The 23413-nt window shown below is 39.8% G+C and overlaps 1 protein-coding gene across 3 annotated transcripts in view; it reads right to left on the bottom strand.

The window, feature by feature from the left end:
- Positions 1 to 23413, bottom strand: part of ptpn5 (protein tyrosine phosphatase non-receptor type 5) — a 120570-nt gene that overhangs the window by 5632 nt on the left and 91525 nt on the right. For all 3 annotated transcript variants that reach the window (XM_043706133.1, XM_043706134.1, XM_043706135.1), the window contains exons 4-12: positions 21969 to 22064; positions 15586 to 15884; positions 10195 to 10381; positions 8380 to 8464; positions 7246 to 7325; positions 6012 to 6149; positions 2618 to 2728; positions 1551 to 1714; positions 1030 to 1143 (exon numbers count right to left, since the gene is read on the bottom strand). In XM_043706133.1, the coding sequence (XP_043562068.1) occupies positions 1030 to 1143; positions 1551 to 1714; positions 2618 to 2728; positions 6012 to 6149; positions 7246 to 7325; positions 8380 to 8464; positions 10195 to 10381; positions 15586 to 15884; positions 21969 to 22064 (1274 nt within the window). The remainder of the gene's footprint in view (positions 1 to 1029; positions 1144 to 1550; positions 1715 to 2617; positions 2729 to 6011; positions 6150 to 7245; positions 7326 to 8379; positions 8465 to 10194; positions 10382 to 15585; positions 15885 to 21968; positions 22065 to 23413) is intronic.

The raw sequence follows: 23413 nt of genomic DNA, 5'->3' as shown, positions 1-23413 counted from the left end.
TACACTTGCAAGGTGGGCACAGCATCATCCATTTTCTGGGCTCATACTTTATGAAATGAATGAAATAATTTTTCTTTCTCTAATCCACTGTACTTGATAAATCTGTGTATAAACAATTACTATTTATAAAAGCTTGAAAGTCCGAGTGGCAAGGATGAACTCAGAATGTAATAAATTGTTTCTGACTATGTTTGATTCTGAGATCATGTTTCTTTAAAATAAAATATAAAACAACTGATAACAGCTACCCTATGGAACTTTCACCCTATATACGTTCTTTATATTTACCTTCCAGCTTGACTCACAAAATGAAATAATTGTTACACAAAACAAAACATACCTTCTACTGAGAAAGTGAGCCACCTACAAGCCATAACTGTTCACATGAACAAATGTTGTTATTCTAATTACTCATACCCGTCTCTGTTGGCAACTGTGTCTCTATGCAGGACTCTAACAAATTAAGTACTTGTTAACATAGAAAATCTTTCAAAGTTTATTTATTTAGGACTTTTAAACCATTTTGAGAAACAAAGTAATGAGACATTCTGTCACATCATGAGGAAAGTTATAATTTCCCCAGACAGAATTGTACAGATGGACGAAGGGAATTTCTATACACTATCAGTTATGCTGTGCCTGACATTCACAGCATGCTGCAATCTCCAAAAGTGTGGAATATGGTTCTTATAATACTAAGTCACACATGTTTCCATTCAATTTACTGTAGAGCGCAGACTTGATATTGTGGGATCATGCACCTTGTTATAGAGACTCATAGACTCATTAGCCTCTGTAAAAATGTAAACTTTCTTTTACAGCTTGAGGGAATGTTGTTGTGTATCTTGCCTTTCAGAGCATTTCCCTGTAAAGATCTCTAATGCAATGTGTACATAATATTGCGACTCTGCCTGTCGGTTTGTCTGCTGTGTGTCTGTAATCTGCACACGCCAATCAGTCGGCTTGTTGTAATGTCTGCTTTATAACATGGAATGCGTTTTACAGCTTTAAATGAATGAGTCCACTGACCTGTCTATCCTTAGCTGACAGGTTGTCCTCAGTATATCAACTACACCAGCATATTTTAGCTCTCTGTAACAGATGCTGGTGGCAATGAAACAGCCTGTCCTTCCAATGCCAGCACTGCAATATAATAGCAAGAGAATGATGTAAACATCTGTATTCACAAGAAACCAAAAGAGTCTAGAATTTACATGACTAAAAAAACAAATAGATGAAATGAAAAAAACACAAGAATATGGTTGAGAATCTTCTCTTCTCTGGGAATCCAACTGAATAAACATTGCTAGAGATCTTTTCTGACTTTGAGAAAAGCAGGTAAAGGCCAAAGAACAGAACAGCACCATGAAAAACACAGAAGATGGCACAAATGAGAAAGCAGTGACTGACTCACCATCTTGATTATTAAATGCTGGGGAATGCAGGGGAGAAGATCTATAGTTTTAAGACCAGTAGACAGGATGATTTAGAGTTGTAAATGGTGCAATGACTTTTGAATCTGAAATTATCGTGTAAAATTGTCTTTGTACCTGCAGTGGACTATCACTGGTCCACTATTGTCCTTCTTAGCTTGCTGTCTGGCCTCTTCCACCTCCTGAACCAGCTGTAAAAGTGGACGAGCATTATCTGGTGTCTTCTGATCAGGCCATGATGTGTACCAGTAGTGCTTTAAATGTCTTTCCTCTGAACCATCCTGAAATTGGAAACATGTGCAATGCAAACTTATATGTGGTGGGGTAACAAACCTGCAGACCTTAATACATAACTTAAATGCGATCATCCACCTCACCTGAGCTGATGCTATTGTTAGTCCTCAGGCTGCAGATGGATGCTGTCTGTAATTACAACTTTCTCCCTCTCTCATCCTTATCAGACCCTAACACCTGAGAGAGTGAGGCTGTTAACACATGGCAGCACTCCATTTCCAGGCCTCCTCTCCCATATACTGCTAACAACATTTTCTCCGCTTCCAACAGCCTCTGCCAATGCCCACACCAATGGCCCCTCCCTGCCAATAGCTGCTGCTTAGAGCCAGCGTTTTCTGTAATTCACCATCTTGTTGTACTTGAAAAGGCTCTAACGTTTGTAGTCCCCATGCAAGCTTTGCAAAATCTGAAAGCTCCTGTAAGATTGCAGTTATTTGCATGCTTAACAGGTTTTTTCCTGCCACTTATGTGAAGCACATCCACCTTTCCAACGAGATTCCACATCCAATTGCATTGTAAAGACTAAGCCTTTGACCTGAGGCCTTCAGTTTCAATATTGCATTTTCTGTCACCTTTATATACATCCCACCACTGTTGTTTTATTCTGTGAGCTTAACATTACTACAAGCCTGTTATATGCAATTTTATCAAATCCCTTTTGGAATTCCAAGCATACCAATCCCTCTTCATTACTTAAAATCTTAAATCCTAATATCCACAATTGTCACAATGTGAAGGCAAAGACAAATAAGTTTGGGTGAGAAACAATGACAAATAATTTTTTTAACAGTCAGAGAGAGAAGATAATCTTACTAATATATAAAACAATGGAAAATGTTTTCATCAATACTATTGATCCAACAATGAAGTCAGAAATGAATATTTTTCACCTTTAGGGTGATGTTTCTCAAACTGTAGTCATCTGCATGTTGAACACTGTTTACGATCACTTCGATTCCTTGGTAATTGGCTTTAACCTCAGGCCAATACACCGTACATTTCTGAAACAGGGGAATGAATTTTAGAAATATCAGTTGACTCAGAAGACCATGAAGAGTTAAGAACTCAGATTTGAAATCTGAAAGCTTTGTCAAATACATATGTTTTTTCCTCCCCGAATAGGGGATTTCTCATCCATATTCAGTGATCAGGAAGGTCTAGTCATCACCTCAATGTATTGAATTATTAATTTGTGGTAAGGGAGAACTAGGGATCTTAGTACAGGAAAAGAACATAGGCTTGGCTGGGTTATTAGTGAGATCATTTGGCTTGAAGTGGTTTCCACTCATTGACTCAGGTTCAATTGCTGGTCTGTGCTAAGTCAGCATTATCAGGAAGAGAGTAAGTAAGTAAAACTCCATACTATTGATTAGTGTGATAATAAAGTGGAAAAAAAAACAGGCTTTCCATTCCTGTTACTTGTTAACTAATGGCTCTTGCTGGGAAGTGCATTTATTTAGATAAATATGGATTTGAACACAGCTATAATACTGCCTCCATGGAGTACTGCAGCAACATTAATTGTGTGGACTCAACTCTTCAAGAATGCCTAATGAGTGTTGTACAGGGAGATGGTTGCAAACATGGATGGCAGACTACTAAGTCATCAAAGAAGTACCACAGTTATATGCATCTCATTTGATATCCACATGCATACACTGGATAATGTTCAAATCTGTCAACAAACTTATAATGCATGAAAATGAAGAACATAGCTTAATGTCTGAAGTTAATAATTATTGCTACCAGAAATCTGCAGAATGCCCAGGAGAGAGATAGATTGGGATGAGAAATTTTAATGTCAAAAACAGGGTTGAGTTTGGGAGGCAGTTAATACATTAGAAACCTGAATTCTCACCCTGACTTACCCTGACCCTACCCACTTCCAACTGTAATGAGTGGGAGAATGGGATAGAATGCAGGCATACAGCCACTCCTGAGAAATGGGTGAGCACTTTAAATATTGTAATGAGGAAATGAGTATCATTTGTACGTCCAATTTAAAATTTAACTCTGACCAGCAAGATTTCAAATGCTTCTGGAATTCTGTCAGCTAAATTGAGGCAATGCCTCAATGCTAAGGAAGAAAATGCCTTTGCACTTAGCTGCTTGGTACACTATGCACTTGAAAGGACACCAGCTCCTCCAATTTCTCCACACGGCCTTTGATCTCCATCTAAGATCACATTTTTTCTCCTGAGGCCTCCAATCACTTACTTTCTCCAGAGACTTCGAACTTTGTGACTCCAAACCTCTGATGCTCCAATTTCTCACCCCAAGTCTTATGAGCTGCCCACCAAAGCCTCCAGTACCCCACATGTCCTCCCACTAAGACCTTGTTTCCCTAATTACCTCTCTCAGAGCTCATCCACCTTCTGCCAAGAGCTTTTAAATTTCTATCTTAACGTCAAGACCGGCCATGCATCTCGTAGAAGATCCCATCTGAGTGGCTCACTAAGATCCAGATTCTCCCCTACTCTGATTGAAAACCCCTCATCCAAAAGTTGCATTCAAAAACAGCAGATCTCAGAGGGACACTACTCACAAGACTTCAGTCGGTTAGTGAAGTTAAAATTCTCACCACTTTTCCTTTCCTTAAACCTGACTGTAAAGATATGAAGGTTGAAGATGGAGAGATCAGTGTAAGGAGAGAAGTGGGAATTTAAATGGGAACTCATAGAAAGCTGGGAACTGTTGCTGACAGACAGAATGTTTTCAGCAATGCAGTTTCTCAGGATGTATTTTATTTCTATATGATATAAAGACCACAACTTGAAAAGTCTGCACTCAGTTTTCAATGAATTATTGAAAAATTATTCTTTTTTTTAGATTATTTCTCAACATCTTAGCTGTTTTCAACTTCTGTATCATTGTTGCTGTCTTCTCAGGCAATGTTTCACATCCTCTTAGCAATTTCCATCACTTAGTTCAAGTGAATTGCGGGTCTTTTAAATCTCCCCAATTTCTCTCCCTTCTTCTCCTAATTGTAAGAAAATGCTGCTTCATCATTCAATCTTTCTTTGAAAAGAGCCAACAAGGGATTATTTGTAAGATTTCTCATTCACTGAAAAAGTGTTGTTCTGTAGAGACCTTAAGCTCACATGTCAGTGAGGTACATATTTGGGCTACCATAGCTAACAAATATTCAGATTTTTAGCTATTTGTGAACAATGCAGGCTTGTTCCCTCTGTCACCATCTTGAGTCAATAGCATTGCAAAGAGTCTTGTTGGCAGAGGCTTGTAACTAGCACTCTACCTGTACATTTTCGGAGAGTGTAGCTTAGGAGAGGGGAAAGGAAACCAATAAAAAATGAAGTAGACTGTATTCCCTCCCAGGAATGTACCATGAATGAAAAATATAGCAGTTGATTTATAAGGTTTTCTTGCACTTAGGTGAGGAGGGGGAATTTAAACTCACCCACCTGGTGGAAATTGCATTACTGTAAGCCAATAAAATCATCCATGGAACTGAATGAAGACCCCCAATTTTAACCTACTCTCCTAAAAAGAGAAGAAAGGACATGCAAATTGGGTCCATGGTCATTTACCTGTTATGGCTTTCCCGCCAGGACATGAAAGGAAAACCCAGGATCAGCGAAAGTTCAAGTAGGAAAATTATTTTACATTTATTGAGTTCTATTGTGGAGCCAGGCATTGCACCTGCTCTCGATAAAACTCACCTGATTGTCAGAGACAGTTTCTGTGGTCCCTGCTATACAACATGCCATGCCCACTTGCTGTCCAACTGCTTCTTCCCTTCAGCTTTGGGTGGCTGATTAACTAAGGGCATGCAGAGAAGTCCAACCAGTTAATTCTTTTGGGTGTCATATTGTTAAGGCTGGGATCGTTGCCAGGTATTTCAGCCCCTGTCACTGTCAAAGAATCTCAAACATAACTCTCATCACCAATCATAGTTGGATGCTAAGTACACTGAGACATAACAGTTAGGAAGGAACAATCCCTGTTCATTTGGAAGTGGTAATCATGGACAGTGCTGAAATTGTGCATCTATAGCTCCTTTCAGTAGAAGTTGCATGATCTTAACATTTGAACACTGATTGAATTTTGCTCTTGAAATAATACTTGAACAGATGAGACTGGAAGGCAACCAAGACTTGTAGGGGATGACAATAAGAACAACTTCAAAATAAGATGATCGTGAGTAGAAAGTAAACACAAATTTGGACAATAATATGTGCAAATTAATGTTTTCTCATCAAAAAATCACATTCCTCTATTTGAAAATAATGCCCAAGTCTATGGTGCTGATAGTGGTAATAGTACCTCATTCTTCTCCTCTAGGTTTGTGATCATGACAACAATGGTTGACCGCTCCTGCCAAATCATTGTCCAAAAGTCTGACACTGTGTTCACAGTTGGTCCCTGAGTGGCAATGTACACTTTTTCCTCCCCTCCATAGCCCTGCAACATACAAAGTTATCAACTCAATACCAGTGCTAGAGAAGCAGAAACATGACAGCATAGTTGCACTATGCTCCTGCAGTGATGCAGTGAGGAGAATCGCTGATACTCTTACTGTCACAAGGAGTGGTGGAAGAAAACACAGTTGCTTGAGCTGTACTTTGAGTTGAAGAGAGCAGAAACTAAAGCACGGGATCAGTTGTGCAAATAATAGAGTTCAGTTGTTGTGCAGATACTTTACATACCAAATCAAAGAAAACAATTTGTTCTGGTGGCTCGGTTTTGTCTCACTGTCAGCTCTTGCACAACCTTGCTGCTGAGAAAGCCAATATTCTGTAAGGCTGACAACAAGGTTGCTGCACAACGCTGCTGACTTAGGCAGTGCACACACGGGATGAGCAAAACACTAATTTACACAATATACTTGTGCTATCAATCATAACGCAAAAGGAATGTCAGTGCCTGATTTTCAACAGCAACAGCCAGTGAAGGATTGTTTGGTGCCCAATGCATAAGACTATTTTCTGGCTATTGCAGGAGGATTACTGTTGTGACAGTGTCTAGGTTGGAATGGTAGCCGGTTTGGAGGGAGCCACTTGGTTGAGAGGCTAAATTCTTTTGAATAATGGGACCCCCTTCAGCACTCATTCTTCATGACCACAGATGCAGTCCCCATTTTGATCATTTTTAAGGGTCCTATGTAGCCTGCCCACAACATTTTGTCATTGAGGCATACTAACGTCATCACACATAATGCAGGCCATGTGCTAATATAGAGCACCTGCTATCAGCATAGTAGTACCTATAAAACAGACAGTATGTAACAGTGCTGCATAAACTGCAACGCTGAAAATCGCACATAGGGACAAATACTTACCCTTCCCATCAATCATAAATGACTCAGCAAATAACCTCATCCTGTTTTAAAGAAAATAACTTCATAACTTACACAGGAAGTAGCCCAGGGTCTGCTGAATAAATGGAAATTCCATATCGCAACACAATAATTGTTATACTTGTATTGTAATTGTTACATTCATTTTTAAGATTGGCTCAGCCAGCCCCTTCAAGCTGTGCCTCTAAATATTGCACTTACCCGAATGTAATTAGCATTAATGTATGAACTAAGCGGATCCTCTGTTTTGTTAATGGTAAGGCACACTCTGCTGTGAGGATCTGAAAATGAAATGGCAAAATAAAAAAGAACAGAACATCTTTGCATTAACTGAAGTTGATCACAAATTTACAAACAAGTGCCTTAGTAGTGTAACCCTTTGGGCTACATCTTAACCAAAAGATAGTTTAATGAACAATTCCATTCCCTAACATTCCCTAACATAAAAAGCACCTATTCTATCATTCCTATGCAGTCTTATTAGAAAATAAATTAGCTAAATAGCCTGAATAAGCAGGATCTGATGGGACATTATGGTACTTATGCAAGTCTCCCTCGAAGCGGTCAGGATCAATTTCAAAACTGATGTTAACACATTGGAGTGATAATAATATAGAGGAATTAGTTGCACACTACTGAGGCTATTATTTGCATTTCTTATAGCCCATAGTCTAGTATTTCATCAGTTAATAACTATTGTAACTGGAAACTCACCCAAACTTCTGTTTCCTGTGTTCCAACTAACACCAAATGCAGTTCACTGATCACCCTAGACTTTGCTGACTTACTTCAATTCCTCGTTAAGTAATGCCTCAACTTGAACATTCTTACTCTCACTTTCAAGTCCTTCCATAGATTCACCCTTATCTCTCTCTAATCTTCAGCTCCATAACCCTCCAAGGCACCTACTCTGCTGTAATTCTGGTCTCTTGAGAAGCCCCCAATTTTAATTACTTCACCAGATTTGCCTTCAGCTACCTTGGCTCAAAGTTCCAGGATTCCATCCCTATTTCTCTCTGCTGCTCTAAATTGCTTCCCTTTTTTAAGAAATTCCTTAAAACCTATTTCTTTGACAAACTTTTGGCCATCTGCCACAGTGTCTCTATATGTGGTTCAGGGTCGTAAAGCTGCCCCCTTCACTGCCTACCCCCTGCACCCCCACCCCCCAAGGCCCATGTATTGGGGGGGGCTGTTAAAAGCACTGTACATAGCTAGAAATTGACGTTATGGCTGTTGTGAGGGAATTGGGGCTCTTTTTGGCAAAAAAACAAACAAAAGAGATCATGTTCTGACTTGGCAATGCATTTAATGCTGGCATTTTGGCAATCTACTTACTTGGGAGGATTGTCTTATAGCGATTCTTCAGTCCAAAACCTGGAATATCAAATTCCTTTGGATCAACAAAATTCATTGGTATTTCCTACAGTCGAGAGAATTAAAGCATGAAGATCAAGATTATACTAATATTGTATAAATATTATAATTGCAATATTCTAAAAAAAAGGCACAGTTCATATATTTGCCACGATTGACTATAATGTGATTACTTCTGACATCTGAGGATCTGAACTCCATAAGATACAGCAGCTAAAAAAAAACATGGATTAAAAAAAAGCAAACAATAATCTGCTTGGATACACAAATCAAACAAATTCTCTTTCCCATTCAGAGTGTTTATTGACTGCATTGCAATGTCATCTTAACCCAGGAACTGAGAATTCCAGATATGGTGCTGCCACACTTCCCAGGAAAACGATGGCATCGGGAAACACAGTGTGAAAACAAGTCACTTTACCATGGGCTGGAGAGAGAAAGAACAAAAACTAAAGAAGGCTGTTATACTCCAAGATGCCAGATGTTCATTGCATTTAACAACAATAAATTAAGCGGCTGTCTGCTTGGTTTAGTTTTGCAGGCAATGAAAACCATATGGGGAAGGTTTAAAGTGGGCAGAACAAGGAATAGTGAGATCGTGAGTCAAAAACATGTACTTAGCGCTTAAAATGTTTCTGCTGAAGCGTGATTTAACAAATAATGATTTGATAGATCAGAACTTGAGTATTGCTGAAGACATTCAGTTGAAGCTTTTCATTTGGTATTCATTACAATAGAACAGTTTCACAAGAATACTAAATCTCAAAGGGAACAATAATTTATACTCTGTGAGAAGAGAGAATTAATAGATTCTTCTAAGAGAAAGTGAGGACTGCAGATGCTGGAGATCAGAGCTGAAAATGTGTTGTTGGAAAAGCGCAGCAGGTCAGGCAGCATCCAAGGAGCAGGAGAATCGACGTTTCGGGCATGAGCCCTTCTTCAGGAAGGCTCCTTCTTCAGGATTCCTGAAGAAGGGCTCATGCCCGAAATGTCAATTCTCCTGCTCGTGGATGCTGCCTGACCTGCTGCGCTTTTCCAGCAACACATTTTCAGAATTGATATCTGGATATCAAACCTACAGCGCAGCGAGCAAACCTACGCCCTAAACCTTAACCTGAGCTACAAACCTTCACAAACCTTGCAAAAACATAACAAAATAATACAGGTAGAAGCTATTTGGTCCACTATACTGTACCAGATCTTTGAAACATGAAGTCCATTCCTTTCCATTATAGTGTCATTTTTCCAAAGCCTAGCAAATTGTTCCCCTTAAATAATTTATTTAAAACCATTTCAAAAGATTGCTTCGTTGTTACCAGACTTGCAGACAGTGCATTAAAGATCACAGCAAATCACATTAGAATAAAAAACTTACTCTTGTTTTGGTTCTTCTGCCAACCACTTTGATATCTTTGCCCTCTGAGTATTGACCCTTCACCATTAGAAATAGCTTCTCTTTATTTATCAAAAACTCTCTATTGATTTTTAACACGTTGATTAAATTTCTTTTAACTTAATCTAAATTGAGTTAGTTCTCTGCATGGCAAGGCAATTAAAAAATGGGAAAATAATGAGTTGAGCAAGGTTAGTTTTTGAGTGGAGACTGGGTACTGATCATAGGCCAGGTACTGAGTGCAGGTTGGGTGCTAAGAAGGTGGATCACTTGACACCATACAAAAATACAATTGAATGAATTCACTCCCAGTCAGACTGGCTACACATAGTGAACATTCCTTTGCATTACATACTTATCCCACATTTCTTGATGCTACTTACAAGGAACTCTCTCTGGAGTGAGAAGGAATCCATAGCCCGTTCATGCAGTATCTCTGAAGTGAGTAGATTAGATGCTGTTTGCAAGTATTCCCATGCAGACTGCTCCCTGGGTGATAGCAGCTGCCCATCAGCTTCTTCACTTCCTGGTGTACACATGTCCAGAGTAAGGGATACATTGGAGCCTCTCCTTTAAGGTTAAAGGAGAAGATAAAATTTCACAAAAACAATTTGACAGCTGTCACTTATTTCCACAAGCTTTGTATACTCTATATGATGTATTCAGTGGCGATCCCCTAGACTTCACGTATTTTTTTCTCTGGTACATTTTGGAGCATTTAGTTGTATGCAGCTGATTGTCAACGCAATCTAATGAATAAGGTGCAGCAAGCAATTTATGAGGCAAGAGGCATTGTCAGCTAGGCCAGCATTTATTCCCCATTTTGAGTTGCCCTTGAGAAGGCGGGGGTGAGCTGCATTCTTAAATTGCTACAATCCACTTTGTGTAGGCAGACATGATGCCATTACAGAAGGAGTTCGAGGATTTTGACTGAGGGAAAAATAATATATTTCCAAGACAGGTTGGTGTGTAACTTGCAGGGAACTTGCAACTGACATTCCCATGTATATGCTGCTCTTGTCCTTCTAGGTGGTAGTGCTTATGGTTTTAGAAGGTGCTGTCTCAGGAACTTTGGTGACGATCTGCAGTGCATTCTGTAAATGGATCACACTGCTGTGATTGTGTCTTGGTGGTGGAGGAAGTGAATGGATGTGGTGCCAGTCAAGTAAATTGCCCTGTCCTGGATGGTATCATGCTTCTTGAATGTTAATGAAGCCACTCCCATCCAGGCAAATGGGGAGTATTCCATCACAGTCCAGACTTGTGCCTTGTAGATGGTGAATGGGCTTTGGGGAGTCAGGATATGAGCTACAAGCCATAGGATTCTCAGCCTTTGACCTACTCTTGTAGCCATACTATTTATATAGCACAACAGTTTCTGCTTGGGAACTATATAGCCTTCTGGACTTTATATCAAAGATTTTAGGGCTTGGTGCACCTTCTCCCATGTCCTTACCCCAATACCCACACACCAGGGCTTGTCATCACTTGGCCTGCTACCACACACAATCCATTTTCAGCTACTAATGGTCAGCATTAGCAGCTATCCATTCCCACAGAATAACCTTTCCCCACTCCTTTTTCTGTCCAACTGTTTCTCTCACTTTGATCTCTATCTTCACCTATCATTTAACTCTCCCAAATCCACTCCCCCACCCCCCACCTCACCTTCTGCATAAATACCAATCTTTTCCAAGCTACCACCTGTTCTGAAGAAGCGTCACTGAACCTGAAATGTTAACTCTGATTTTTTTCTGTTGAGTTTTTCCAGCAATTTCTGTCTTTGTTTTTACATTTTTACAGCTAGGCTGATTCAGTTTCTGGTGAATGGTAACCCACAGGAAGATCATGATGGGGCAGTCAGCGATGATAATGTCATTGAATGTCAAAGGTAGATCATTAGATTCTTTCTGGTTGGAGGTGGACACTGTCTGGAACTGTATGGTGAAAATGTTACTTGCCACTTTTCAGCTCAAAATTGGACATTGTCCATGTCTTGTTGGATTTGGACATGGACAGTATAGGATGTGTTGCAAATAGCTAAAATCATACAACCATTAGCAAACATTCCCACTTCTGACCTTATGATAGAGAGAAGATCATTGGCAAAGGAGCTGAAGATGATTAGGTCAAGGATAGACCTCTGAGGAAAACCTGTAGCAATCGTTAGGAACTCAGATGACTGACCTCCAATAGGCACAAACATCCTCCTTTATGCCAGGTATGACGGCAATGTTTCCCTTCTACTACCATTAACTCTAATTTTGTCATGACTCTTTGATGCCATACTTGGTCAAATGCACCCTTGATGCCAAGGAATGTCACTCTCACCTCACCTCGAGATTCAACTCTTTTGTCCTTGTTTGAATCCAGGCTGTATTGTGGTCAGGACATGATTGTCCTTGGTGGAACTCAAGCTGGGCATCAGTGAATATGTTGTAAAGCAAGTGCTGAATGGTAACATTATTGAGAATACCACCCATCGCTTTACTGATGATTGAGAGCAAACAAGTAGGGCTGTAATTAGCCATTTTGGATTTTTTCCTGCTTTTTTTTTGTACAGGTCATCTATGGGCAACATTTGACTTGGTCAGCTAGATACCTATGTTGTAGCTATACTGGAGCAGCTTAGCTGGGGGAGTGGCAAATTCTAGAGTGCAAGTCTTCAGTACTATTTCCAGAATGTTGTCAGGGTCCAAAGGCTTTTGATTATCTAGTGCTTGATATCACAATGAATTAAATTGTCTGAAACATCTGAGGTGTTGGGAACCTCTGGAGGATACAGAGATGGATGTACTTAGCACCTCTAATTGGAAATCTTTGCAAATGCTTCAGCCTTATCTATTACACTGATGTGCTAACATCCCCTATCATTGTGGTTGAAGACATTTCTGGAGCTTCCTCCTTCAGAGACTTGTTTAATTGGTCATTCCATTCATGACTGGCAAGACTCCAAAGTTTAGATCTGATCCATTGGTTGTGGAATCACTTAGCGCTGTCTATCACTTGCTTATTGCTTTAGGTGTGCAAATAGTCCTGTTTGGTAGGTTTAGCAGGTTAATACCTCATTCTTAGTATGCCTGGTGCTGCTCCGAGCATGTCCTCCTGCCTCTTCCACTGAACCAGGGATAGACACCTGGCTTGATGTTAACAATTTAATGGGGGATTGGCTGAGCAATGAGATTGCAGATTGTTTTGGAGTGCAATTCTGCTGATGCTATGGCACACAGCATCTCATGGATGCCCAGTATTAAAATGCTAGGTCTGTCCTATCCAACTTAACAAGGTGGTAGTGCCACAAAATGTGATACAGCATATCCTCAACATGAAGAGAAGACTTTGTCTCCACTGTGCGGTGGTCACTCTTACCAATACTGTCATGAACAGATACATTAGCAGATACAGATACATCTTCTCTGTCGCAGATCTGGTCTAACAACTTTGTCCTTTAGGACTCAATCGATTCAGACATAGTGGTGCTGCGAAGCCACTCATTGATGGATATTGGAGGCTCCCACCCAGAATACATTCTACCACCCTTGTCACTCTCAGTGTTTTGCTAAGTGATGTTTAACATGGAGGAGCACTGCGTCATCAGCTGAGGGTGAAGCAATACATAATCATTAACAGGATGTCTTCTTGCCTTTGGTAAATTTGATGCCATGAAACTTAATGGAATCCAGGTTAATGGTGATGACTCCGACAGAAATTCCCTTCAGACTGTATATCACTCAACAATAGTTTAATCGTTCTCATTAGACTTTCTCCCCCTCTATTGAATTTAAATCCTACCCTCTGCCGTGGTGGGATTCAAATCTGGGTCGCTGGAGCATGACCTAGGAATCTGACTACTAATCCAGTGACAATACCATTTCACCTTCACCTGAATTATTGCAAAAGAGTTTGGATATAGGAGGAAAGAACGCTTACTTTATTTGTATAAGGCACTGATGAGACTGCACGTGGAATACTGTGTGCAGTTCTGGTCCTCTCTCCTAAGAAGGGAGGCAGCAGTGATTCATCAGACTGATTCTTTGGATGGTTGGACTGTTCTATCAGGAGAGATTGAGAAGGCTGAGTTTACATTTTCTGGAGTTTAGAAGAATGAGGGGCAACTGCAGAGTCTAAAGAGTGAGATAGTTTGGACGCAGAAATGATTTTTCCTCTTGCTTTGGTGTCGAGAACTAAGGTACATAATTGCAGAATGTAAGACTTGTCATTTATGACATCAGAGGGTGGTGAACCTTTGGATTTCTCTATCCCAGACAGTGGGAATCTAAGTTAATAAGCAAGTTCAAGACAAAAATGAACAGATGTAGAGCCTTAGAGATGGACAGCACAGAAAAAAGGCCCTTTGACCCTCATGTTTGTGCCAGGAAAAAAAAAATGCACCGAACTATTCTAATCCCATTTTCCAGTACTTGGTCTATAGTCTTGTATGCCGTGGCATTGTAGGTGCACATCTAAATACGACTGCAATGTTAAGAGGCAGTAGTTGATTTAAGAGTTACTCATAACATCAAGGGATATGATATTAGCATGACAATATGTTATTGAGGTTGATAAGTAGCTTTGGACGGCAGAATAAGTTTGAGGGGCTGAACAGCCTATACTTGCTTCAATGTTCTCACCCCACCACATCCTAGTCTCTGTTGCTCTAGGTTCTCAGTCAAGATTGATTTTGAAGAATGCACCAAAATTGAGCCCCAATTTTCTATAAACCATCACAAATGTGTAGCTAACTAATCAAACTAAAGATGAATGAAGATGCTTAATTTTCATGACTGACTGCTACGTAGGATAAAAGTAATTTACATCAGGTTTCATCATGAACAGGAAAATAACAATCTATTGCAAACAAACTTATTCTTTAACAAATGGCAAGTAAGAAAAAATTGATTACTAGTTATGACTTAAGCCTTTACAATCCCAAATATACACATATTCATAAGACAGACAAAAGCAGATGGTTTGACAAAAAATATTATGAATGGAAAAATGTACACAGGGAGAAACCAATTCTGCAGTTCAAGATCCAGACCACAAACACAGAATTGTTTCTCATGGTTTTGATTGTACACTATCTACAGAGCAATGGTTGATCATCCATGCAGTAGCAGATTTCATAGACTCCAGGCTTTTCTCGTATGGAAATTCCTTCTTTCAAAGTCTTTAGGTTTGTTGTTTTCACTCAGAGAGAGAGAGAGAGAGAGAGATACTCCTTGTTTGCAGGCTTCTGGATGTCTCTGGGTGCACTGCCTCACAGATTTGTAATAAATACAGCAAGGCCAATCCACCAGACCTCAGTCGGGAGTTCTTCCTTAGGGTAAAGACAGGTGATGCCCCTCTGTCTCTTAAAGAATCCATCTCGCTGATCAAAAGTCTTCTGCAGCTGAAGGGCATAATCCTACTTGATCTTTAAGATGCAAAAGCCCTCCTGGTATATCTTCCAGTTTATATTCCAACAGAAGAGTAAACAAAAAGTGATTCCCTACATCTCTCACTCCTGTGCATGCCATTCTCAGTTGATTTGACAACTCCAGAGGTGCCCAGTCTGGGCACAAAACTCAAGAAGGTGATGGAGTTAGTGGTGGAAGAGGACATGGGATGGGGGAAGGTCTTCTTTCCTGTAGAATTCAAAATATCTGAAGTAGCATCTGATTCCAGCAGGCTATGTGGACTGAGGTTTAATTTTGTTGATATGTTTGTAGCACAAAGGTTTACTAAGCCAGATATTTAATATCCTTTCATAAACAGAACCATTGAAAGCTTACCTCTCCTGAAGTCCAACTGGTTTAACGGCAAGTGTAGACTGATCCACTGACTCTGATGCTGAATCAGTGGAGCTCTCAAGGCCCTGAACCAGGCTTTCTACCTGTTCCGGACTCTCAGACTGTAAAAAGACTTGACCCTCAATATCATCCTGCTCATGGTCTTGAGGTACTGCATCAATGATTTCATCCATCTTTTCTTCAGACCATTCTGAATAGGTAAAGGAGGGTTGTCGACTCATTGACTGACGCCTTGCCTCTGATGAGAATTGGCGGATGACTGTTTTCAGACAATAGAGGATCTGAGAATGAAGAACAGTTTCTTTTTAGGCAATTTGTTGAGATATGTCTGCTTTAAAAACAACAGCATCATCTACACTTTCTTTTGCTCTTGATGTACATTGTGATGACCCCAGCTGATTGGAGTACCAGACAAGTTACAGCTTAAAGTGAAACCTGGCTTGATCAATCACAAGTGTTATTTTTGCAGTTTGGTTACCATAGTGATCAGTCACTGAACATATTCATACAAGGCCGTCAATGATCTTTTCACAAAAGAATGTGTGTGTATTACACAGAAAATAAATCAAGCCACATATATATTTGTGACAATTTAAAAATATCTTAATATATAAACAATAAAAGGAAAGATTCAAACCTTTTTCCAGAAATATCCTTTAGTCACTCAATCCCAGTAAAGAATCTTAACTCCTCATGATTCAAATTATTCTTTCCAACTCTTCTCTTTCAACTGCTAAAGCAACTTAACACTTCTTTCTATCTCTGGTGGGCCGAACACTCATTTGCAATTCTGACAGACCAGAAATTTCTACCAACCCTCGCCCTCTGGAGACTTATATAAATTTTTTTTTAAAAACTCAACTTCTCTTCTTCTGAACTCAACCTATGCAGGATGTATCATAAATCCAACATTCAGCAATTCATTACCCAAGTAGCTAACCCAGTCATTTAAACTTACATCACATGCTTTCTCGAAAACAAGTCAAATATTAACAAGAATCTAAAAATCACACCATGAAAATGAGGAAACATTGTGATAGGAAAGGTACACAGTTTTTAACTATTAAAAGTGACATTATATAGCTGAAGCACCATACAATTACAATGTCCTTCATTCTACTATGTGATGGAGTTCTGAATACAAGCATTTATGAGTGGAAAATAAGGTTAATTTTGCTGAAACCAAGTCTGTCAGAGATTGGAATTCTTTCCAATACTTCATCTAAGTGGGGAACAGATTATATTCTCTGTCTGAGCAGAAATCTAGAAGTCAAAAGCCAGTGTATCCAATTCATGTTGTACATGTGCTAAAGGTTCATACTGCCAACATGAGGCTCAATCAACAATAATTCACATTTAGAAGAGAATATACTGTATCACCATCTCCATTCATCTGCTATCAGGGACCTGAATTGTAAATTTGATGAGCACAATATCAGCATTGATCTGATTTTATGCCTATTGTAAAATGACAAAACTTCCCTGATTTCACCCTCCAACTTTGAAGTGTTTCTTTGACTGGACAGTGCATGAAATTAGTTAGGTTGGCTGTCAGTAAATAAGGAGAAAATGAGGACTGCAGATGCTGGGGTTCAGGGTTGAGAGTGTGGTGCTTGAAAAGCACAGCAGGTCAGGCAGCATCCAAAGAGCAGGAGAATTGACGTTTCGGGTATAAGCCTTCATCAGGAATTAACATGATCTTAAATTTCTATGGAGTTCTTCTGTCTTGGTGTAACTTGGATGGAAGATCCAAATAAACTTTGAAGAAATATAATTTTCAGATCTTTTTCTTGGGGTGGGGCTGTGGTTGAATCTTCTGCCAAAATATGATTACAGATCAGGAGGAGCATCATTTATTATTTTCTGTTGTCATTTGGTAATACAGATCTTGAGTATTAGTGAGAAATGACACATTTTGTTGAAGCTTGTCTCCTCATACTTCTCAGGAACTCCTAACAATACCAGTGTGAAGGGAGAAACAACATATTGTACTGCATCAGAAAAGAGTTCACATTAGTTGGCAATGGACTCTGGTTGTTAGAAGCAGTTGTAGTAAAGAAAGTACTACTTGTATCAAGGCCACTCAGCTCCTGAGCTTATTAGTAAAGTCACCATAATCCCAGAGGACCACAGGACTGTCTCTCATCAGAGAGAGAGAGCGAGAGAGAGAGAGAGAGAGAGTGAGAGTGTGTGTGTGTGTGTGTGTGTGTGTGTGTGTGTGTGTGTGAGAGAGAGAGAGAGAGAGAGAGAGAGAGAGAGAGACAACTGGTGTGGTCTAACCTGAGCGTCCCCATGCCTTAGGTGAGCGGCAAGATATGAGAAGGAGTAAATGTTATGGTAACCTTAGCCAGAGTGGAAATTGAACCCGTGCTGTAGTAGCAGACCATGTGATAACAGAGCCTGGTGTGTGGGGGTTGGGAGAAAGACATGGGAGAAGTTGTCTCGAGCCCTAAACTTGTTGAACTTGATATTGTGTTCAGAAGGCTATAGAGGTGCCAAGCAGAAAATGAAGTGCTATTCTTCCAGCTTGCGTTGACCCACACACCAGGCCTTGATATCACATGGTCTGCTTTTACACACCACCCATCGGTAACCACTAATTGTCCACTTACAACTATTCATTTTCCTAAGCTGTTCATTATCCAATCCATTGTCTGCCCCAGTGTTCTTCTCTCACTTCGGGCTCTATCTCCTCTATTGTTCACTCCTTACCCTGTCCCCTCACCCAATCTTCTGCAAAAAAAACCCAACTTTTTCCCAAGCTACCATCAGTTCTGAGGAAGGGTCTCTGAACTTGAAATGTTAACTTTGATTTCATTCCATAGCTACTGCCAGACCTGCTGAAGCTTTCTAGCAATTTCTGTTTTAGTTTCTGATTTCCAGCATCTGCAGTTCATTTAGTTGAAATGTAAACAAAACCTGTAAACAAAAGTCTTTGTTCTTTGATAGGTTTCAGATTTGAATGATGATAAGAAGCCTTGGCAGGTTGTTGTAGAATGTATAACCAACAGCCATGGTGTATGTATGATGGAAGGAGTGAATGTTCAAAGGTGTAAATGTGGTGTCAGTCAAATAGGTTGTCTTTTCCTGGCTGGTGAGACCTTCTTTAGTGAAACAAGTAATCATGAGAAATAAGAACAAAACAATGTTATTTGACCCTTTTAAACTCACTTCTCCATCCTAAAATATCATGGTGAATCTTCTCCCTCAACTCCACCTTTCTGAACTTTCTCCATATCCCTCACTTTCCTTAGCAACCAAAAATCTATCACCCTCCATCCTGAAAATATTTAATGACTGAGCATCCTATGGTCTCTGTATTCACAATACTTTGATTCAAGACATTTCTCCTATTTTGAGTCCAACAGGACTGATCCCTTATTATGAAACTGTGAACTCATGCTCTAGATTTCTCATCCAGGGAAAACATTTTCTTTAACCTATGAAATTCCTTAAGAATTTTATGTTTCAATTGAACCCCCTTTCATTCTTTTAAATTACAAAGAACATAGATCTTGTCTGCTCAATGTCTCCTAATAGGACAAATTCTCAGGAACTGGTCTGATAACTTTGCACTGCAGTCCCTCTGGGTCAAGTATGTCCTTTCTTAGGCAAGGAGTTCAAAATGGTACTCACCAATGCCCTCTATAATTATGAAAAGACTTCTTTAATGTGTTTATGACAAAAACTAATAAACCTCTTTCTTTCCCAATTACTAGTAGTACCTGCATGTTATATTTCTCTGACAGATGTCCAATATTACTCAGGTTACCCCATAAGCAAGTATCTCCCAGCTTTTCACAATGTAAAAAAAAAATCATTTTTTTCCCTATTGTTTGCTTACTGAAAATGGATGACTTCACATTTCGTCATGTTACTTTCCACATGACAGGCTTTTCCCTACTCACCCAAACTGGCCATAATCTATTGCAGCTCTGTATTCTCCTCATTATTTACTTTGCTAACTTTGTATCAGAGGCAAACGTGGATACATTACTCAGTCCGCGAAAGTAAATCTTTGATGTAAGTTGTAAATAGGATGGTCCAAGAACTGATTTGGGTTGCTGTCTGTCCGTGAACCAATCCTTAGTCTATGATAATTATAGTGCCACTTCACCCCAAACCATTCTATGAGTCCTAATCGTGTGTGAATAGCCTTTTATGGGCACCTCAATGAGTGCATTTAATAATCCAACTACACCACAGCCACTGTGCCTCTCTTACCCAGCTAACTAGTTACATCCTCAAGCTAAACATTTGTCAAACACAGTTACCCTTTCACTAACTCATATTAATGATTTTTTGAAGTATTCTTTTACCAAGTCTCAATATTAAATTCTAATTTTTTACCCATGATTGCTGTTAGACTAACTGGCCTATGATTTCCTGTTTTCCCTCTTCCCCTCTCTCTTAAAAGCCGGGTATGTATGCACACTGCCAAACTTATGGAATTTTTCAAGTGTCTAATGAATTTGGGAAAACCAAACTCAATGCATCCAGTATTTCTGTAACTGCCTCTTTTAAAACATTAGGATATCGGTCATCAGGTCCAGTAGATTTTGTGCCATTTAGTCCTATTAATATCTCCAGTACTAGATTTAAAATAAATGCTTTACATTCCTCATTTTTATTAGACACTCAGTTCCCAATTATTATCAGGAAGATTGTAAAGGGGGAGCAATGTTGAGAAAGAGTAAATATTTATGGGAGTGCAGGGATATGATTACTGTCAAGAGGGAGAATGAGAGGATGAGAAGTGTCGAGGGTGTAGGAGAATGTGTAATGTCAGGATGGTAAGCAACTTGAGGTGGATGCCAAGCAAGCTTCAGGGAATAGTGGGGTAAGCAGTGTTATGTGTTGTGCTCAAGTACAGCAGTGAACAGTCTTGTATGTTGGGTTGCAGCTCATGTAAGCATTGGAGCAAGATGTAAGTTTTTTTGGCTTTTCTGATACATTACCACTGTTATTCACTGTCAGTTCAGATCCTTTGATTCATACCAGGAGAGTCCTGGCATAAATTTGTGTGACTATAAGCCGTTGAACCCAATGGCGATACATTTCCATGTCAGAATGGTGAGTGGCTTGAAGGGGACCTCGAACATGGTGGTGTTCCATATAGCTACCGCCCTTACCCTTCTAAATGATAGTAGTCAGGAATTTGGAAAATATTATTTAAAACAGTCACTCTCACCTTACCTCTTAAATTTCTCTCTTTGTCCATGTTTGAATGAAGGTTATAATGGAGGTCAGGAGCTGAGTGACCCTGGGGGTGTCATTGAATAGGTTATTGCTAAGAAAGTGCTGATTGACAGGATTGGGAGGATGAGTTGGTGACACCTTCCATCACTTTGCTGATGATCAAGAGTAGACTGATGTTCAGTAACTAGCTGGGTTAGATTTGTCCTGCGTTTATCTTCAGGACATACTTGGGCAACTTTCCACACACCGGTGTTGTAGCTGACTAGAACTGGCCTGGTTACTAGCACGCTGTGGAGCACAAATCTTCAGTCTTATTGCCGAAATATTGTCAGGTCAGTAGCATTTACAATATCTCAGGACTCCAGCTGTTTCTTGTTATCACGTTGATTAAAGTGAATTGCATTGGCTGAAGACTGGCATCTGCGATGCCCTTTGAGGGAGGTAGAGATTGGTCATGCACTTAGCACTTCTGGCTGTAGATTATTGCCTAATGTGTTGCATTGATGTGCTGAGCTCTTCCATTATTGAGGATGGGGATACTTGTGATACTTGTCCACTGTCATTCATGAGTAGTCTTGTTTTACAGCTTTACTATGTTGAGACCTAATTTTTGTCTTCCTGGTGCAGCTCCAGGCATGCCTTCCTGCACGTTCCACTGAACAAGGATTGAACCTCTGGCTTAATGGTAATGGTAGAGTGGGGGATATGCCAGGCTATGATGTGCTGGAGTACAATTCTGCTGTTGAAGAATTTAAATTTAGCACCCTTGTTTTGGACTTAACCAAATTGCTGTCAATCTCATGAAAAAAAGATATCACATTATGCCACTCTTGTCTCAAGGCACATTTTCCTCCAGGATTGAATTGGTTCGTCAACGTAACAATTGAGACAAATCTTGCATATCTTCAATGAATTCATCCTCCCAATTATTATTGCAAATTTGGTTTATCCGATCAATATGATGATTAAAGTTTCTCATGATTGCTATACTAGACTTACGATATGCTACTCCAATTTCCTAATTTATACTCTGCCTTGTTAAATGTATATTAGTTGTGCTTTCTTTGTAGGTGCTGCAGTCTTTTGTAATTTTTGCAACACGAACTAACATCAAAGTTAGGAGCACCATAGATTCATACAGTTTTGTTACAGAATGTTAAACTCACCCCGGAGCCTGTCAGCACAGTTCCCAGTATAGCTGTTGCCAGGAGAGGGCAGCAACTCTCTGTATCCCAAAATCCTTGCTGCAGAGGCAAGAGATCCTGGAGAAAATAAAAGTTCATTGAGCATAAAAATGAACAGCGGCCAAATAGCGATAGTCACACATATTTTTCATTTTCTTACCTGAATCTTCTGATTTTACCAATAAAAATACCTAGAAAGATTGTTGTGCTTGAATGTGTAGGGAGACAAACTATATGGAAGAGAAAACAGGTGCATTTTTCATGACACGTTTCTTTACTACCATGTTAGGAAATTACTTCAGTTTCCTTCTTTGTTGTAATAAGGCCCATCATCCATTCAGTCATAGGAATGTCAGCAATAGCAGGAGTAGGAGACTATTTGGCCCTTTGAGCCAGTTATGCTATTTAATGTGATCATGGTTGACCCTCTACCTTAACAGCATTTTCCTGCACTATTCCAAAGCCCTTAATACCCAGAGAGGTATCAACTTTTTTGCCTTGAATATATTTATTGATTGAACCACCATAGCTCTCTAGGCTAAAGGGTTCCTAACATTCATAACCCTGTGTCAAGGAATGTCTGCTCATCTCCATTCTCCATTGCACACACCTTATTCTGAGAATGTCATCCCTACAGGGGAGGCAATGGCATAGTGGTATTATCGTTAGACTATTAATCCAGAAACTCATTTAATATTCTGGGGACCGAGGTTCAAATCCTGTTACAAGAGGTGGTTGGAATTTGAATTCAATAAAGAATCTGAAATGAAGGATCTAGTGATAACCATGAAACCATTGTTGATTGCCAGGAAAAACCCATCTGGTTCACTAGTGTCCTTTAAGGAAGGAAACTACCATCCTTACTTGGTCTGGCCTACATGTGACCCCAGACCCACAGCAATCTGGTTGACTCTGAACTGACCTCTGAGCAAATAAGGATGGGTGATAAATGTTGGCATAGCCAGTGACACCCATAGTCCGTGACTGAATTAAAAACAAATTCCTTGTTCTATTCTCTGTAGCCAGGGAAATATTTTCTTAGCATTTACCATCAAGACACTTATAAATAGACAATAGACAATAGACAATAGGTGCAGGACTGGGCCATTCTGCCCTTCGAGCCTGCACCACCATTCATTATGATCATGGCTGATCATCCTCAATCAGTATCCTGTTCCTGCCTTATCTCCATAACCCTTGATTCCACTATCCTTGAGAGCTCTATCCAATTATTTCTTGAAAGTATCCAGAGACTAGGCCTCCACTGCCTTCTGGGGCAGAGCATTCCACACACCCACCACTCTCTGGGTGAAGAAGTTTCTCCTCATCTCTATCCTAAATGGCCTACCCCTTATTTTTAAACTGTGTCCTCTGGTTCGGGAATCACCCATCAGCGGAAACATGTTTCCTGCCTCCAGAGTGTTCAA

This window comes from Chiloscyllium plagiosum, chromosome 16, assembly GCF_004010195.1.
Source record: "Chiloscyllium plagiosum isolate BGI_BamShark_2017 chromosome 16, ASM401019v2, whole genome shotgun sequence".
Lineage (NCBI taxonomy): Eukaryota > Metazoa > Chordata > Chondrichthyes > Orectolobiformes > Hemiscylliidae > Chiloscyllium > Chiloscyllium plagiosum.
The sequence above is the reverse complement of the archived record's forward strand: the minus strand, read 5'-3'. Positions and strand labels throughout refer to the sequence as shown.